Here is a 13,991-nt window from a genome sequence, read left to right on the forward strand (position 1 = left end):
GAGCTGCACAATTAATTGTTTAAAGATCGCGATCTTGATTCAAACACCCACGCAATCTTATTCCTGAATGACAATGATTCAGCTATGTCTATAACGACTGTTTCACATTGTGAGTGTCAGTGGAGTGTGAAAAGCACGTTTTGTCGCTGTCCATGTTAATGAATCATTCATGCTGCTGCTGATCCAGAAAGGGCAAAGCAAAGAGTATTTTCAACCACACATCATTATTTCTGTGTTACAGACATTTGAATAACATAAGTACTGGGATAAAAGTTTATAGTTTGAGTATAAGCACTTATTCTCTACAGTAGCGATGTTGTTGTTCTGCCGGCACACCAAAAATCATCCCCGCCACTGCTTCAGCTTCTCAGTGACAGCATAGTGATGCTGCTTGTATCATTCACAGTCGGGTTATTAGCAGAGAATACAGAGGAGAACATGAATTTCGGTGCGGCATTGCGGTCATTAATAACGATTCTACTCATTCCCACAGGTTCCGCACTTATAATGCGATGACAGATGATGGAGCATATCATTTGCATGTGCTTTTGAGTCTTGAGAACTCACTCGTGTGCTCTCATTTTCTGTGCGCCCACAGATTGCAATAAGGAGAGTGACCGCTTTTAAAAATTGCAAATGTGATATTGATTTAATACAACAGTTCAATAAACAAGTACTGCCTGATTTGCTCTATTTATTCAATAAAAATCGTTCCAAATATAGTAACACCTCAGCCGCTTCGCAAAAGCAAACACAGCCGAGTTTCATTCATTCAATTAAAGTGCATTTTTGAACATATCTAGTGAGTCAGTGACTCATGATTACCGATTCATAAAGAAGTCACTTGCTTCATTCCTGAATGAATCAGCTGTTCGAACAAATCAATTGAATGAATGATTCAGTGATAAAATCAGTGACCTGCCTCCACCTGCTGGCAGATTTAGTTTCATTTTTAGTGTATAATTTCAGTTATTTAAAACGTGATATTTCTGTAGTCAAAATGTTATATTTAAAACATTAATCTCCACATGAATGTATGAATTTAATTGCACTCGTGCCACCTCTGAGCCTCATTAAACGTCTGAAAATGTAGCCTACATACAAACCGCATTTGTGTTCGTCTGTGCAACCTCTGTAGTACAAATTAATTTTTTATTAATACTAATTTCATATGATTGGTAACTTATTTGTCTTATTCTACTTATTATATTGTTTAAAAAAGAAATTTGAAAAAGCTTATAAACGTATACATTTTTGAATTTGACACAGATTATGCCATTACAAAGGTAAAAATAAAATGCCCCTGTAAATCACTTTGAGTCAAATGTCACCTCATATTAGGAAGGCTAATTTTTTATCAGAATTTATTATATGAAGGTGCTCTTATATTTTTTAAATTCGGAGGACAAGCACTCCGAATTACAAGAAAAACGCTGCTCTTAAACTGGGTGTGTGATAGGTATGGCTGTGGAATGGGGTTTTGCTTTAACCCCTGTATTATTGGCATATTGTCAGTGTCTAATTCTAGCATTTGGTAATTTTTATATTAAAAATCGTGATTCCTCTATTTATAAAAAATAAAATCGTGGCAAAACATAAAATTCGATTTATTCGATAAAATTGGAACAATTGTCCAGTTCTAGTTTCAGGATAACCTTTTTGGCAGCAGTAAGAGCAGATATTCCAAAATGCGCATAAAAATAGGTGGATGGAAACAGCTAGTGACAGCGAAGAATCATCCAGCAAGTAAAAAAAAACAGTCGGTCCTTTTGAGTCTTCTGAGTCCTCAGAAGATCAGACAATAAAGCCTGTGTTATACTTTCCACATGAGCAATCCAGACGCGTACATGGACAGTGCGGACTACTTGTATTTATACTACCGAAAGCGTACACTGATGGTCCACTCCGCAACAAACATGAACAAACAATTGCCTGGAATTATTGCACATCTGGCTGTCTTTATATTGTTTTATCGACAGATTGTACAGGTTCGAGTAGCAACGGGCTTCTTCACACAGCCTGCGCATGTACAACTGGTGCTTTAAAAGCACAAAAAATGGGACGCACGCGGATGTCCGCTCAGAGCCTCCGCGCACACTCTCTGATGACGATTTTTGTGTCACGCATACCATAGAGGACACTAGCGGACGCGGAAATTATGACACAGGCTTAAGTCCCTTATGGAGGACCAGAACAACACCATTTAACAGTTCCAGAATATATGCATATATGTACCTTGACTTCAGCTTTTACACAGGTGACAAAAGGTCAGACTTTCTTTTAATTTTATATAATTAACAGGGAGTTGCATATGCCTTATAGATTAACTTATAATGAATCATTTGGTGAGCTGGGGAGAGACTTCTTCTGATCCCCTTTGCAGCTTATTAATGCTATGATCTGCCCACTTAGTAAGACAAGCAGCCACAGTTGACATGAAGTAATCGAGCAATCATTAATGGTGGTCTTTTATTAGATTCAAATTTGAGCCGTGACGTCCTGCAGCTCATTCAGTGTCTCCGCATGGTGAGTGAGTCTCTTCCAGAGGACATGGCCTATGAGATGGACAAAGCCCTTGAGGACCTGCTGTCTCCAGAGAAAGTGTCGGAAAAAGTACTGGAGGGTCTTCTGGCCAATGACAAGTCAGTATCCCTTACATCACTGTTTAAATGCAGTCACACATCAGTCAGCTTGATGTCTAAAGTGAAATATTTTCTTCAGTGAGAATGTGATTCAGGACATTTTAAACAAACTGCAAGACATCAGTAACCCCACTGTTGCAATAAACACGCTGCTGAGAGAACTGGACCTGGAGGCTGATGCAGAGACCGAATCCAGACCCACTGGTACGCCTTTATATACACCTTTTGAAGGGTTTTGTGGTGAATGATCTTGTTGTCTGAGGAGTAATTTGCCCAAAAAATCATTGTCATTTTTCTGAATTCATTCTTTTATGTTTTTATCTAGGTTCAAAATTTACCGAATTTAATTGAAGTGCTACATATTGTATATTGATAGTGTAGCTCACCCTTTGAGGCACTCTCTTGTTATACACTATACTGCCAAAAGTATTGGGACACTCCCTTCTAATGAACAGGTTTGACTACTTTAGTAATTTCCACGAGTACAAATCTTAATGTTTAAGCATATAATGATATTCTAGTGAATTGTGTGCTTCTAATTTTATAGAAACAGTTTGGACAGGAGCCTTTTCTGTTCTAACATGACAATGCCTCTGTGTATAAGGCAGGGTTAAAAAAGAAATGATTGATTGAGTCACTGTGGAAGAACTTGACTGGTCTGAACACCTCTGTTGTGACTTTAAAAGCAGACCTTGAGCCAAAACCCTTCACCAAACACCTTGTACATACACCATATGGACAAAAGTATTGGGACACCCCCTTATTTAGAGTGGGAAAAATGCACTTCCAAAACTGTGGCAACAAAGATGGAAACATAATTCATGTATTGAAAAATTGTATTTTCATCCCTGTTGCAACGGTTTTGGAAGTGTCTAAAATGAATGTACCCATATGTACAAGAGTTTCTGGCCATCTGTCAAGATTTGTACTTATGGAAATTACTATAGTTGAGCCTGTTCATTAGAAGGTGGTGTCCCAGTACTTCTGACAATATAGTGTACTTGTTAGGGGTGGGCGATATAGCCTCAAAATTATATCACAATATTTCAAGAATATCTGTGTTGATGATATTTATGACAATATAGAAGAAAAAATATGGAACAACATAGTTTTGGTGATTGCAGCTGGCAGGCAGCAGCATTTATTAGTGCAAACACAACAAAGGGCATTTTCCATCCTTTTCCAATGAGCTCCTGTCATTGATGACAGACTACCTAATTTGAAGTGTAAATCTATTATCATAAGGTGGCAGAAGCAGCATTATAGGAACAAAGCACAATTTAACTTATAAGTTAGTAAAATAATATTTTGTGGCCATTTTTGAGACCCCTTTCCTGAATCAGGCATGCAAATAAATGCAGCCTTGCTGAACAGAAAGGAATTCTTTTAAAACCTTAGAAAAATTACAGATCCTAATTTGAACGCGGTCTACAGTTCTATTAATACATTTATTCTAACATTCAGTTAGAATAAATGTATTAATAGAACTGTTGTAATTATTGTCATTATTGTTGTCTGTCTTTTTATTTTTATTTAACAGAACAACAGTAAAATTGCAATAATAACATTTATGAATGTTGATGGAGCTTTTAGTTTGACAGAAACCCGCAGGAAGTCCTCAGTGTTTCTCTTTTTGTTGACGGCAGCAGATTTATAAATTATTCTCATTACTATTTTGGGAAGATACACTTTACACATTGTCACATGCCTGTAAAAGTTCTTAAAAATGTTATGAGCAACTGACGAGTAACACAGTTTCAGCACAGATTTCCCTTGTGGTTTTGACTTTGAACCCTGGCTAACGAGACAGCGCTACAAGCTCGTGCAGGGCTGTTTGAATGCATGCAATTCATGCATATATAAGAAAACAACATTCTGCAGTGTATTTAATTGTTTAAGGCCATTTCTTGATTTCTTGATGTCTTTGACAATTTTAAACGTTTCCACACTGCCGTCATGTTTGCTGCATTAGTGCGTGCCTCTATTTGATCGCATCACGCCATTGTTTGGTACAATTTATTCAGTCTTTTTGCTTATGTGGCTGAACACCGAAAGACCTTTTTTTTTCTTCTTGGGGTTTTTTTTTAATTTTTTTTTTTTGCTTTTTTTGGCTGCCAAACATTCGGTGCACCCCTAGTAAATACGTCATTACTTCACTATATCATTAATATTGCGATATGACACTTTTTTTTTTTTTTTTTTATCATGTAAAAATGTAACCGTGGACGGTATGATATGGCACACCCCTACTTGTTCTGGATGTGTGGCCTACATAAGAAGGCATGCCACACAAAGTGTTTCTGTATAAATTCTATTAATAAAATAAGTATATATTTAAACTATATGTGTAATATATTAATTACTAATAAATATGTATTATCACATTTACAATATCAAAGGAAATAATAGGCAGTTATGACTTCTTAGTGTTTGTGGTTTTGATAGCCCTTGCTTATAGTCAGCTGAAAGATTTTTCTTCTGTGTGTTTGTTTATGCTTTTGTTCTTCACAGACAAAAGACAGTTGTGCAAGTTGAGAACGAGTATTAAAGCGTTTTTTAATATAGATGTTTGGACTCTTCCCCTGATCATCACTGTTGCAGGTCAGTCTCTGAGAGTGCGCATTAGCCTCTCCCAGCTCTACGGCAGCAGTGTGGCCGCTAGTCTGATCTGTCAGGCTGTGTGTCAGACTGCTATGACCCGAACTCTGCTCTGCAGAGACCTGCTCATCCTGCAGCAGCTGTATCTGCGAATTGGAGATAATGTAAGTAGACACACGCACATTTACTTAGCACATGTCTCAATCAGCCTGTTTGTGATATTGAGACCTGAACTATGAAAATGTTGTCTTTTAAGGTAGAAAATGCTAATTTGAAAGTAAAATTGATGCATTTGAATTCTAGACGTGTGGCAAGCACAGATTAGCACATTTTATTTAAAAAAATACATTGTTGATAATTATGACAAGAACAGAATTTACTTCACACTTTAATGATGTGCAAGCAATGTTTTGAGGAATCTTTACAATTACAATATCAAGGGAAATATTCTGTATTGCTTTAGAGAGCCATAGTGGTTTTTACCGATACCGATAGATAGGTTGGACCACACTGGCCAATAACGATTAATTAACCGATAGTTTTTAAAATGAATACTGAACGAAACCAAAATAGTGCTTTACTATTTAAGAAACCAGTACTAAACCATAATTTGTAAATGAATAAAGATAAAAGCAGAATAGATGAGTTGAAAGTTTGGTGTTTAAGTAAAAAGCTTACGGAAAGAGAAAGCGCAACCTGTATTACAGCTTGAACCAAAGCTGAATGGTTCACCATTAAACTCAAGCCCTTTGCTAGCAGGTTAATTAACTCATCCAAATGCACCCTTTACATGAGATTAATCAGATATATACATGAAACATTGACTAAATGTACAGTATATTTAAAAGGCTAAATTAAAAAACTGTGAATTATCTCTGGATCTGCCTTGAAAATGTAAAATGGTGCTGTTTATATGTATCCTATCTCTTGTGGATTGCTGATTTAAAAACCTGCAGTTCCCCTAAATGAGAAAATTCTGGAAATATTTAATTGAAAAATTATTTTTTAAGCTCTGTTGACAGTCCTAGCTTGATTAATTGTTTGTTTGTGCAGGTGTTTGTTCCAGGCGGTGCGCAGTTACTGCAGCTGCAGCAGGACTTGATTCCTCGATGCTCTAGTCTGCTGTGCTCATATCACCTGCTTAAACAGATGAGCCTGACGCTGTCCTCATCCGTTCCACTTGACATACTGTGAGTCCACATGCCACATGGCCGAATCCACAAATAAAATTTAAAAGAATCCTAATTTATATGTAAGCCATGATTCTTAATGCAGATGTGTCTGTACGGTAGGGCTGTAATGGTGGCAAAATTACTTGAGCATAGAAAGAAATAGACGTTTCAGTACTATGTCAAGTTTAATTATATTCCTCACAAAGATAAACGTTTTATCATATATCCCACTGTTTCATGTTTTCTCCCAATAATACAAAGCAGTTGGCACTTTGTAAATGGTCAAAAAAAGGTTAATTATTTCTTAGACATGAGCAAGACATTTCTGACCTTTGTTGGCAAAATGAGTCATAATTAGCTAATTTTCAGCCCAAAATTAGCAAAGATATGAATGAGAAAATTCACATTCTCCATTAAAAGACCTTCAAATGTATGAAAATGTATGATTTGTTAGAATCTGACAAAAAGTGAGTGAGCTACACCCGTTTAAAATCTATAGAGTCAGCAAAGTCACTTCTGATCAAAATCACCTAGCAACGTTGCATCATTTCCTTCACTTCCTTTCTTAATATTAAAGTGGTCATGACATGTTCAGCCTGGCTCACAATGTGCAATTTTTTTTTTTTTTTTTTTTTTTTAAAAGTCCTTTAGGATTGTACTTGTCAGACTGTACGAAGGCGAGATGTCACACTGCAGGACTGTGCGCCAAATCTTCTGACACTGCCAGAAGTTCGTTGGAGCTAAAATTTGATTCCAACGGCCATTAATCGGCTGTAGGTGTACATCTCAAACTAACGATCAAAGACTATAGGTTTTAAGCCTAGTATTATAGGAATCTTTTAGGATTTTCAAAATTCAAAATTGCACAGTGTGAGCTAACTTAGTAAAGTTTTTCCTACAAAAAAAATTAAAACTAATAGATGTGTGGAAAAATTATTATTTTCAACCCTCATTCTGAACTTCTCTCAGAAACAGGCTGTTTTTAAGGGTCGGGTCATTTAAGGCTTCTCTGGAATCAGCCACTGTTATAATTGGCTAACATCATTGTGTAGGAAATAGTATCAACGCCCCCTCACTATTTCATGTTTTGAGTGTTTTGACAACAGTCAAAATAAAACGTCTTTTCCAGACAAAGCATTATGAAATAATTTACTTAGGGTTTGTGATGCAGCTGCAGTCAGATCTAGTATGGTTTCATCATTCAACAAATAATTATTTGTGACTCTCCATGATGCTGTGCCTCCTTTACAAAACAAAATGCTCCGATCAATCCTCTGACACAAACCAGGGCGCCATTAAAAAATATCCACTTTTACATCTAAACATTCAAGAAAGAAAAACAAATAATCAAATGTAAAAATCACTTCAGTGTGTTAATTACAAATAAATTTATTATTAAAACTACAAAAGCAGTTCAATCAAGAGCAGCAATACTTTCTATTATTGTAAGATTAACATTGAGAGAGATGCCATATATAGTAATTCCTACTGTACTGCACGGATCTAATATAATGTCACACATCGGTTGCACTATTTTACAGTATGTGTACTTACATGTACTTACAGTGTATGTACCTATGAACGTTCTGTTAGTATAAGGTAACTACATGGGGTAGGGTTAGGTTTAGGGGTAGGTTTAGGGTTAGTACCTAGTTATTGTAATTGCTATAATAATTACATAGTATGTATGTACATGAAGAGCAGGACTATAAAACAAAGTGCTACCCAAACATCAGATGTTTTCCCCAACAGTACCCAAAATGTTTACTTAAGGCTATGGTTGCTCCAATCAGGATTTCTGAGGCCGAACACTGATCGCCAAACACAGAGAGTGTGCGGTGATTCACTCATGCTGTTTGTGAAATTACAGTTTTACATTTATCCATTTAGCAGACGCTTTTATCCAAGTGCATTCAGGCTATACTTTTTTTTTAACCTAACATGTGTTCCCCTGGGAATCGAACCCACAACCTTTTGCGCTGCTAACGCAATGCTCTACCACTGAGCCACAGGAATATCTCACATAATGAGAAATATGAATTGTATCCCCCCTTCAGCATTATAATGATTTTTACCCGCGCCAGACTGAGACGTTGCTTCTGCATGTCGTGCCAAACCTCTCACAGCAGTGTCATCAGTTTGAAATCGGTTTATGAGGTCAGCCTTTATAGAGACCACCAATCAAACAACCCAAAGGGATTATCGGCTGATAGTGATCGGTTGCCGATTCAACCGGAGCACCCTTACTTATGACATAACAGATTATGTTTGCATGAACACTTAATACTGTAAATCTGTGTATACAGTCTATGTATGTATGATTGCGCAGGCAGAAGCGCTTTTATGTGCACAATTCATAAATCAGTCAGCGGCAGTGCGAGAAGCGAACAGAGAAAAAGGTGCTCCTCTCAGAAAATGTACAAATAAAGATAATTTTGGATGTTTAATTACTATTTTGAGCTAATGTTTGTGAAAAAATTTTTGTCTGTGCTCAAAATTAGCCCCATGCACTTTTCAACTTGTGACCCATGCTGGCAAAATATTTATATCAGATGCTGTGTTGCAGGGATAGTTCTATCAAACACTGTTTACTACCCTAATAGAAATCTTTCTACCTGGTGCCTTCTTTCTTTTTTTATAACATTACTTTATTGTAATTTTTTTTGTGCTGTCAAATGATTGATTGCAATTTAATCGCATCCAAAATAAAAGTTTTTGTTTACATAATATATATGTACTGTGTGTATTTATTGTGTATATAAATACACACACATGTATGTACATATTTAAAAAAAAATGTTGCATTTATTAGGGGTGTCGAAATTAATCGTTTCTTCGATGCATCACGATGCAGACGAGGACTATTCTGTATCGGTTCAGTAATGGACCCAAACAGATTATAACATACTGACGCTTTTCTGACTTCATTTGTTGCATACATGCTTTGTTGTGGTAGCATACATTAAGCGCATTCGGCTTGAAGCACCACTGCGCAGAATGATCAGTGTATGACATCAAGTACCAAGAGAGCAGACGGATTCTTAAGGCCGGGACACACCTAGCTGACTTCAAAGAACTTTTTTGCTTTAATTCTCGGAACTGACTCATTTACTAAACTGAACATGCAATCAGAGCTCTCACTCTTGCCAACGTCCCCGACGCCGGCAAACTTCTGCCGATGTGAGCCCGATGAGAGCCAACGAGTGGAACACACCAAACAAACTAGCCCGACCATCACTCGCGGTCGGCCCAACGATGGCAAACGGCCGATCGTCGGCTCGGTGTGTCCTGGGCTTTATGCTTCTGCGGTTGATGTCACATACTCATCCTGCGCAGTGCTGCTTCAAATCGAACGTGCCTAATGGCGGAGAGAGGCGAGACGTGAGTGCGAGTAATTACAAATGCTCCGACTAGTAACTACTTTAAAAACCTACTTTAAAAGGCATTATATATTACATTTATTTATTTATAATATAAATTATATGAATATAAATATACATGTAAGTACATGTAAATATTTTCAAAATATATACTGTATGTGTGTGTATGCATATATACACAAAAAATATACACAGTAGTATGTAAACAAACTTATTTTGGATGCGATTAATCGCAATTAATCTTTTGACAGCACTAATTTTTAAATAAGAGATAATACCTAGACTTGTATTTTATTTTGGTTCGTCTTTGAGAATTGTTCATGGGTGTATTTAAGGGCATTATTTCATGCATTATTTTTCTGTCTTTAGAAATGCTGATCTTCAGCACTTGTCTGTTTTGGAGCTGTCCGACTCCACAATTCCTACATCCAGTAGATCAGGTAAGATGAATTAATTGCCTCTATACAGACAGTCAATGACTGCTGATGAAAATGCTGACTGTCCTCACCGTGTTGTTTCTTTCTTGTTTTTAGTGTTGAATCCTCAAACTGTGGTGGAGTTGTTCTACCAGAATGTGGCCCGTAAAGCCATCATGTCTCAGATCTTCTCCCAGCAGGATGTGGAGGGCAGTCAGGGCATGTTGCACTGGCCACAAATGATCTCCAGTGTCCTGACACTACTCTGCCAGTTTCTGTATCCTTTTGATATGCAGTATGCTGGACACCAGTGTTGGCATGATACCAAAAGTACCAGTAGTCGATACCAATATGAATGAATTGTAACAATTCCCTATACAAATTTCTATACCAAAACTGTTTTTGAATATTTCATTTATACTTAAATTTATAACAGAATTTTAAGTTAAAAAAATAAATAAATAAATAAATAAATAAATAAATAAATATATATATATATATGGATAATACCAGAAGTAGGCAGAGCTTGAACCAGAACTGAACAAATATGCAGTGTTTAACTAAAATAATATATTTTTTTTTATGATTATAACATTTAGCATATTTAAACATCTAACAGTCGGAGCAGATTTCCTTGTATAGGCGGTGCTTCGAGATGTAGTGCGGTTGTGCTTCGAGCAACATGAGTTTGAGTACCAGCTTGGGGACCTTTCGTGATCCAATAAATAGATATTTAAGTATCTAAATTAAAACAATAAGGGTTCCTACGCAATTTAGAAATAATTCATTTCCAGGAAATGCATGGAAAAAGGCAACTGCAACACTGCTATTTTATTTGCGCTTATTTCATTTATGAACTCATTTAGCTACTTGACACACTTGTTACTGTTTTGTAATTTTAGAGGATTATGTAAAACAACATGAATTCCTTTGGCTCACCGGTTCCTGTGTTTAAAAAAAGTATTTCACTTAATTCGCAGGTCTGGAAAACCTATGGGGAAAAAAGAACAGTATGGAAAAAAAAATCCCTTTTTTTTTCTTTTCTTTTTTTTCCTATTCAGTGTTCTAAAATATACATAGAAGTAGGAATATTTCATGAGAAACATTTAGTGAATGAATTAATGCAAGGCTAACATTTCATTATGCAGAACAATTTAAACAAGTCTTTTTTTGAACCTCACTAAACAAATGTGCATGTGCCACGCAAACCAGCAAAAGTTGTATCTGTATTTAAGTTGATTATTAGCCTATACTCTAGACAGAGAGCTGGTTTGGTTTTTGAGAGATGGAGATGCGCAGAGACGACAACGTGGCTGTTTGATGGCAATCGCGCTGTGCTTTTTCATTCGTGTATCATATCGTAGCCTATAAGGTTTAAATCATTGCCTTTTATATATACACAAATAGTAGAACATGTATAATGTAATATTTTGGGTAATATTAGGCCTGCTCTTGCCAAGCTCTGATTTCTGAGAGATGCACTTGTGGCAACAGCAATGTGGACTTGCTGGTGTGTTTGGATCACTGTCCTGCTGCATAACCTAAGTGCGCTTGAGCTTGAGGTCACAAACTGACGGCCGGACATTCTCACACACTCACACACAGGATTTTCTGATAGATTGCAGAATTCATGCTTCCATCAATTATGGCAAGTCGTCCAGGTCCTGAAGCTGCAAAGCAGCCCCAGACCATCACACTACCGTTGGTTTTACGCCAGATGTAACAGTAAACACACCTTCCAAAAAGTTAAACTTTTGTCACATCATTCAACAGAATATTTGCCCAAAAGTCTTGGGAATAATCAAGATATTTTTTGGCAAATGTGAGGCAAGCCTTTGTGTTCTTTTTGGTCAGCAGTGGCTTTTGCCTTGCAACTCTCCCATGGGTGCCATTTTTGCCCAGTGTCTTTCTTATTGTTGAACCATGAACACTGACCATAATTGAGGCGAGTGAGGCCTGCAGTTCTTAGATGATGTTCTGGGTTCTTTTATGACCTCCTGGATGAGTCGTCATTGCCCTCTTGGAGTAATTTTGGTAGGCAGGCCACTCCTGGGAAGGTTCACCACTGTTCCAAGTTTTGTCCATTTGTGGATAACGGCTCTGACCATGACCTTAGAAATGGCTTTATAATCCTTTCCAGACGGATACATGTCAGCTATTTTGTTTCTCATCTGTTCTTAAATTTATTTAGGTCACGGCATGATGTGTTGCTCTCTAAGCATGCTTCACTTTGTCAGACAGGTACTATTTAAGTGATTTCTTGATTCAACAGGTCTGGCAGTAATCAGGCCTGGGTGTGGCTAGTGAAATTCACTAACTCGGGTTTCTAAGATAATGTGGTAAATCACCTTTCACAATTTAAAGGGTTAGTTCACCCAAAAATAAAAATTAGACTGCGTTTTACTCGCCCCTGAGGCATCCTAGGTGTATATGACTTTCTTCTTTCAGACGAATCCAGTCGGAGTTATATTAAAAATTGTCTTTGATCTTTCAAGCTGTTATCATTGCAGTCAGCGGGTGTTGCATTGCTGCAGTCCAAAACAAGTGAAATAAAAAGCACCCTTCCATTAAAAAAAAAAAAACTGTCTCAAATGGCTCCAGGGGTGAACAAAGGCCTCCTGTAGCGACTCTGTGTTTTTGTAAGAAGAATATCCATATTCAAAACGTAATAATCACTTTAATCTAGCTTGTGCCAACAGTTGTACACAGCCGTTCCAGGAGCATGACGTATGGGGTCAGCGCTGCGCATGCACCTAGAGTCTCGTAAAAACCAACGTTTGTTTACAGGATCAAAAGAAGCAAAGTTTTCATACTTTAGCAAAGAAAAACCAGTCTCGTTTTGGCTTATTTTTGAAGTCCTCCAACATTCTTCTTTACAAATCCTTGTTTTGTACTTCTAATTAGTGACCGTTGTTTTAGGGCTGCACAATTAATCGAATTTCTAATCGCAATTACAATTATGGATGCCACAATTACGTAATCGTTCAAAGCGGCAATTAATAATTCCAAGTCCACTTATGTTATTTGTGTGCTTAACTTAAGATGTTATCTTAAGGGTTTTTCCATTGTTTTAATTTTAGTTTTAGTATAACACTATAATACCATTCATATTTTTACTTTTTTTATAATTGAAAGAAGAAACCAATCTGATTTTCCAAAGTTGATATTTGGCAGCTTGTTTATTTTCATATAAAAATACAGCATGCAGTTGCATCAAACAATGGTATAAACATCATTCAGTGTAAATTGTGATAATTGTAATTAATAATCGCAATTACAATTTCAAGGGAACAATCGACAGTTCTGATTTTTGTCATAATCGTGCAGCCCTACGTTGTTTTGTTTTGATCTCTCTGCTGCGTTTCTGTGTGTCACTTCTGAGCAGCACATGCGCAAAGCTGACCTTATATGTAATTCCCCCGGAACTGCTTCCTTTTACATCAGTGAGCACAAGCTAGATTCAAATGTTTATTACATTTTGAAATGGATATTTTTCTTACAAAAATGCATCGATTCGCTACAGGAGTCCTTTGCTCACCCACCCCGAGCCGTGTGAGACACTTTTTTTTTTTTTTAATGGAATTATTTCACTTCTTTTGGACTGATGCACTGCAACACCCGCTGACTGCAATGATAGAGCTTGAAAGATCAAAGACAATTTTTAATAAAACTCCGACTGGATTCGTCTGAAAGTCATATACACCTAGGATGCCTCGGGAGTGAGTAAATTTTATTATTATTATTTAATTATTTTTTTTTAATATTTTTTTTTTACTTATTTCA

At 36.8% G+C, this 13,991-nt stretch overlaps 1 protein-coding gene across 1 annotated transcript in view; it reads left to right on the top strand.

Moving 5' to 3' along the window:
* LOC109077940 (nuclear pore complex protein Nup160-like) overlaps positions 1-13,991 on the top strand; it is an 80,202-nt gene that overhangs the window by 37,013 nt on the left and 29,198 nt on the right. Inside the window, exons 14-19 of the mRNA XM_042753417.1 lie at positions 2,477-2,642; positions 2,722-2,846; positions 5,244-5,404; positions 6,294-6,430; positions 10,162-10,232; positions 10,326-10,485. Coding sequence (XP_042609351.1) covers positions 2,477-2,642; positions 2,722-2,846; positions 5,244-5,404; positions 6,294-6,430; positions 10,162-10,232; positions 10,326-10,485 — 820 coding nt within the window. The remainder of the gene's footprint in view (positions 1-2,476; positions 2,643-2,721; positions 2,847-5,243; positions 5,405-6,293; positions 6,431-10,161; positions 10,233-10,325; positions 10,486-13,991) is intronic.

This window comes from Cyprinus carpio, chromosome B25, assembly GCF_018340385.1.
Source record: "Cyprinus carpio isolate SPL01 chromosome B25, ASM1834038v1, whole genome shotgun sequence".
NCBI classification, from domain to species: domain Eukaryota; kingdom Metazoa; phylum Chordata; class Actinopteri; order Cypriniformes; family Cyprinidae; genus Cyprinus; species Cyprinus carpio.